The sequence below is a fragment of the Phoca vitulina genome, unplaced genomic scaffold, assembly GCF_004348235.1.
Source record: "Phoca vitulina isolate PV1807 unplaced genomic scaffold, GSC_HSeal_1.0 scaffold1, whole genome shotgun sequence".
NCBI lineage: Eukaryota > Metazoa > Chordata > Mammalia > Carnivora > Phocidae > Phoca > Phoca vitulina.
Window position 1 is genome coordinate 60,576,164 of NW_022589704.1, and position 6,000 is coordinate 60,582,163.

Consider the following 6,000-nt stretch of genomic DNA (forward strand, 5'->3'; position numbering starts at 1 on the left):
TCAGAGTGAGTGAGGAGAGAAGACAGTAGTAGTGAGATTTTTGTTTTTCAAATGGGGGCATGAATTTAAAAAGTTCAAGAAACACTGTGTTAGTGGAAAAAATTATGACTATCAAATGTTAGGAATTCCCTTTCTCAAAATAAGTACCAAGTTGAAATCCTGCAGGATTTCATGTAGATTAGTGAGGCACCATTAAAAAAAGGACAGATCCATGTAATAGTAGCTATGTCTAGGTATTTCATTTTTTTTTTTTTTTAAGATTTTATTTGAGAGCGAGAGCATGAATCGGGGGAGGGGCACAGGGAGAGAGGGAAGCAGAATCCCTGCTGAGCAGGGAGCCCAACATGGGAGTCACCCCAGGACGCTGGAATCATGACCTGAGCCCAAGGCAAATGCCCAACCGACTGAGCTATCCAAGGCACCCTCCATTTCCTATGGAAATAATTCTACTGTCACTTTCTCCTCTAAGAAGAGTATTTAATGCTGCCCAGTCTATAGCAAACAGCTCTGGAGATAAAGGCCTATTATTATACTGGAGACATACTTCATCTCAATGGCCTTTCCTTCAAAACATCCATCATCTCAGAATCTCTCTTGAAGGAAATGACAAGGAATAGTGAACATGACATTTTCCATGTCCCCAAAGTGGTGTGAACATTGGTTCCAGAATGTCCTCAGATAACCCACACCTCAAAGAATATTAAGTGTAGAATGCAATTAATCTGAATATTCAAATTTCAAAACAAATCTTATAATGGGCATCAATGAGGCAACTCCAAAAATGTAATTTTGAAAACGGCCTTATATGGTTTACTGGTCATTAAAAGAGAATCTAGGCAAGAATTCTGTATTCAACATACTTCAACTTTAGTAACTTCTAACAAAACTAAGAAGCCCTGGCTAACATTTTTCCTGCCTGATGTTAAGATTGGAGAGTGGGAATAAAAGTGGTACTCATGATGAACATGGAATTGGACTTATTGCATAAGGGAATCTGAACTATAATGCTATTTTTAAAAGAAGGCTTCTGGGGGCACCTGGGTGGTTCAGATGGTTAAGCGTCTGCCTTTGGCTCAGGTCATGATCTCAGGGTCCTGGGATCGAGCCCCGCATTGGGTTCCCTGCTCAGCGGGGAGTCTGCTTTTCCCTCTCCCTCTGCCGATCCCCCTGCTCATGCTCTTTCTCTCTCAAATAAACAAATAAATTAAAACAAATAAAAGAAGACTTCTGAACAAATTTAAAAATTTCCAATAAGAGTCCACCTTTTATAAATATCTTTTAATTATTTTGTGAATATACAAATATTTCATGACCACTGTGGAAATTTTAGAAAATATACTGAAGTTTAGAAGGAATATAAAAATGTCACCATTCACCAATAATCCTTTTTAATATCCTGGCTTATTACCTTTCCACTTTATGTTCCTGGCACTCGACTGTACATGCACCCACGCAGAGAGGCAGACCTACGGCCACAGAGTGCTGTGAAATACCATTTTCATGAACGTATGGCATTTCAATCTGCACTTAGGGCCTGACTTATTTACCAGTTCCTCAGCTATTGGGTATTTAGGTAGTAACCGACATCTTACGATAATTTCAGACCACACTGTACTCGAATATGTCCTATCATTCAAAATATTTGTGAAAGATGGCTAAGCGGCATGGTTAAGCACAGGAAAATACTTCAGAAGTATTTACTTTTAGATGATAGAATTATAATTTAGATTCTTTGTTACACTTTTTTAACTTATCTAAAAGATCTGTAATGAACACGTGTTATCAGAAAACAATGTAGTAATCTACTAAAATGAAGATCAACGTTTGTATAAACAAACATTAAGATTCAATAATTTGGGAAAACGTACATTTTAAGTGAAAACAAAGGTAGGATTTAAGGTGAACATGTACTGGTGACAGCAAAGACTAGAAAAACTAAATGTCCATCACCAGGAGGTGTTGTTTAAACTGTGGTACAACAAACTACTGCGGAGCTAAGTGAAACCAAGAGGCAGATCTCTATGTGCTGCTATGGAAAGACTGCCAAGATGATTATCAAATAAGAAGACCGGAGGGGAGTAACAGTATGTATCTTATGATTCCAACAGTTACAAAAGGAAACAGAAAGAGTGAAGGGGGGCAGAATTCTTTTACAGGCATAAAACATTTCTGAAAAGATACTTAAACTACAGTAGTTCCTTCTAGGGTAGGAATGGGGAATTGGATATACAGTATGATCACAACCTGAAAATGTCCATCAATATATAAATGCATAATACATAAAAAGGAAAGTACACCGCTCACAGCGGAGAATCTGAAACTATTTCAAGGCTGTCCCCTAAAAAACCGTAAAAGCAGAATCTACCAATGGATATGGAAAAATAGAAAAAAATGTAAATTTCAATCTATGTGAATTGTAAGGACTTGAAAATAATTAAAAAACAGCAGTGGACATGGGTGTCACTATAATTATTATTTCAGAACCCAAACAAGTTTTTATTACTAACAAGTTTTTATTACTATTACTAACAAGTTTTTATTACCAGGCACTATTCGATTATTCGATTATTAAAGAAAACAAACTTCTAATGAAATCATTCTAGAACTTGTTAACATGAGTGATTTTCTTCCAAGGTTATCTTACAATATTTATTCTAGTTTACAAGCTCAGTCATCCAGCAGTGGAATATATCATTGTATATTTAGGCCATAATAAATGAAAGGAAGATTTTTCTATTATGTTCAGATTTAACATAGTACTTTCCCCTCTAAAAACAAAGATAGCTGGAAACCAAGGACAGTGTGGGTTAGGAACTCTAAAACATTTAAAAAATTCTCCTAAGTCAGATGGTCATTACTATTTTAAAGCGCCCTCTAATAAAACCTGAGTAAGATTTCATCTTTTGCAACATTTATGCTCCAGATGCAGACTGGAAACTAAGGTTGTCCCTAGTGCTTCTGAAAATCAGATTTACAGATTAATAACACATCTGCACTACTGAATATATAGGAGTGCTGATTTACTAAGATGCACCTATGTAAAGAAAACATACTTCAACTTATTTTGCATGGAACACAGTCATTAATAGAAGTCATTCAATTGCAATCCTTTTGATGTGTACATCTTTTTTTTTTTTTTTTTTAAGATTTTATTTATTTATTTGAGAGAGAGAGAATGAGAGAGAACACATGAGAGGGGATAGGGTCAGAGGGCAAAGCAGACTCCCTGCTGAGCAGGGAGCCCGATGCGGGACTCGATCCAGGGACTCCAGGATCATGACCTGAGCCGAAGGCAGTCGCTTAACCAACTGAGCCACCCAGGCGCCCGATGTGTACATCTTTCTAACAGACTTTTAAAAACTCAAGTATGCTGTTTTACTGAGTGCATGTATCATTAAAATATCATGAATCCCCAAAGATTCATGGCCACAATCAGCCACTGTGAGAATCAGCTGGTAATACCAGATATCACACCCCCGGGTAGAATACTCAAAATCAAACCAGATAATAGAAAAGTACTGCCACTAAACTTTCACTTTACATTTGGATCTGACATTTCTCCTTCAATTTCTCCCATCGGTGTGGCTCTTGGGGTTCGTTTAGCTGAAGGAAATATGCTTTACTTATTTTCTAGGAAAATCATCCTTTCCCACCAATAGTGTGGCTTCAAGAGAGATTTTTAGTAGAGTGGAGAGGCAACAAGACATGATAATCCTGAAGATCAGAAAGGTCATCAATCACAGTGCTATCACACCCATATCTGGGTAATTCACTTTAAGAATGTTGTCTCACGGGGCACCTGGGTGGCTTAGTCGTTAAGCGTCTGTCTTCGGCTCAGGTCATGATCCCGGGGTCCTGGGATCGGGCCCGCATCGGGCTCCCTGCTTGGCAGTAAGTCTGCTTCTCCCTCTCCCACTCCCCCTGCTTGTGTTCCCTCTCTCGCTGTGTCTCTCTCTGTCAAATAAATAAAATCTTAAAAAAAAAAAAAAGAATGTTGTCTCCCCCAAAACATGGGATCTAAGGCAGAAAATGACTGTAAGCACCAGAAAGTACAGTTTCTCACTTTCAGTGAAAATGTTCTTGCCTGTGAGCAGCTAACATTTAGTGACACTCTATTACGTCCTGAAATGGTGCTACAGATTGGGGCCACTTTGCTGACAATCCATCATGTTAACCACTCACGCAGGTGTCACAGCACATAACCGTCAATGCTACTTTTAAAGATTTCCAGTTCTATAAAACCCACATGCTTTGCAAGAACTTAGGTTGCTCATAAGCAAGGGCTTACCTAATGTTTTTTGAGATACTATGCTTCTCCATCCTGGTAACTGAGGCTGCTTTCCTTTGTTTACCTAGATTTTTTTTTTTTTAGAAGTTCCTCTCCATTACCTTTTACCTTAAACCTTAATCTCCACCACACCCTTAGAACGGAAGATCCCCCCCACCAGGGAATGTGGAAAAGGAGGGGTGGAAAGGTCGGGAGCGACCCGGGAGAGGAAAAACTCCTACAAAATCAAGTAAATTTAAGTCCGTCAAACCTACTTCTGGGCCATTTCATTTTCTGTTTGCCTAATTGGCTTTTCCGGACATCCAGAAAGCGCCGAGGTGAATTAACACCTGCCGTCGCATCCCCCGCGTCTAGCTTGCGAGCTCCAGGCTTCATTTTCTCAGAACTCAAATGCTACCTTCACCATCACCTTTTCTGCAGACTTTGCCCCCAAACCTTTCCTAACTTTGTAAGCTAAGAATTAAGAGAGAAGGGACAGAGAAGGCCGTAAGGAGAAAAAGATTGTCCCTCCGCCCCCCACCCCCGGCTGGGCCGCCTCCCGATCAAGTGGCCGGCTACCGCCCAGGCTCCACCCCGTCCTCCCAGTGCGGCGGACCCCGCGTCCGGAGCGCTCTGGGGAGGCGGGATGCGAGCGGCCTCCTGACCCGGCCTCGGTTAAGGCAGCGCCCGCGGTCGCCGCTCTTCTTCGGGGTCGGGCCTGGCTGTCCCGGGAAGGGGCCCGTCGGGGCCTCTGCCTCCCCGCGGCCGGACCCCGCCTCCAGCCTGCCTTTCCCGAGCCGTCGTCGGAGCCCTTACCCGAAGGACGTGGTAGCCTTCCGTGCCCCCGCCAGGGATCTCGACGCTCTGCGAGGACCCCATGGCGGCGGGCGATTAGTGTGGATCCGCGCTGCTCCCCGCCCCCCGCGCGCTCCGCTCCTCCGCGTAGCACTTGGGACGTGGCACTCGCTGCCGCCGGAGAGCCGGGCCGCACTGCCCGCCGGGAGAGCGCCGCCGCGGCACCCACGGCCGCTGTGACGCCGCAGACAGCGCCACCTGCCGCAAATCACCGGAAGGGGCCTGAACACGCGCGGGCGGGGAGGGGCTTACTGGTGCTCGCGAGACAGCAGAAATACAGTTCCTCCAGTCTCGGCATCTTGCTACGGATCCTTGAGTTGGACAAGCTTTATCCAGACGCGTTCCCACTCGCCCGAAGGAACGATTGCTTTGTCGTAGCTCCCCCTGGTGGCCAGAGGCAGGGAAAGGGCTGCTACTGAAAAGAGCAGGGTGGGTACAAACAGCTTTCTGTTCTCCATGTTTATAGGTCTTGTCCCAGATTGTAAAGAGGTTGATGGTGCCTCTCTGTGGGCTGAATCCCGCATCCGCTCAGCTCATCTCAGTTTTATAAAGGAAAACGTTCTGTTTCTGTTTTTGCCTTCCTAATTATGAGAACAAGATCAGAGGATTGGTCACAATCGGAGCGATGTCAGAGTGGGAAGCACAGTTGGATGTCCTCAGTGTCCTACCTCCTGCTGCTGGGTTTCCTACTTCCTTTAGGTAGCCAAGTTGTATTCACACTTTTCCTATTCCGTTTCTCCTTTTGCCCTTTCCCTCTAAAATCCCCAATTATGGCCATTGCCCAGGGGTCAATTTGATCATCACTAATGGTGGGTCAACCAGGTTTTCGGACAATGTATATTCTGATTGAAGGAACGTAAAGTACATATTACCACTCG

At 43.4% G+C, this 6,000-nt stretch overlaps 1 protein-coding gene across 1 annotated transcript in view; it reads right to left on the reverse strand.

Annotated features, from left to right (window-relative positions):
• Positions 1 to 5,300, reverse strand: part of GORASP2 (golgi reassembly stacking protein 2) — a 39,014-nt gene extending 33,714 nt beyond the window's left edge. The window contains exon 1 of the mRNA XM_032408326.1: positions 5,084 to 5,300. Within this exon, the coding sequence (XP_032264217.1) occupies positions 5,084 to 5,146 (63 nt within the window). The 5' untranslated portion in view covers positions 5,147 to 5,300. The remainder of the gene's footprint in view (positions 1 to 5,083) is intronic.
• Positions 5,301 to 6,000: the final 700 nt, after the last annotated feature.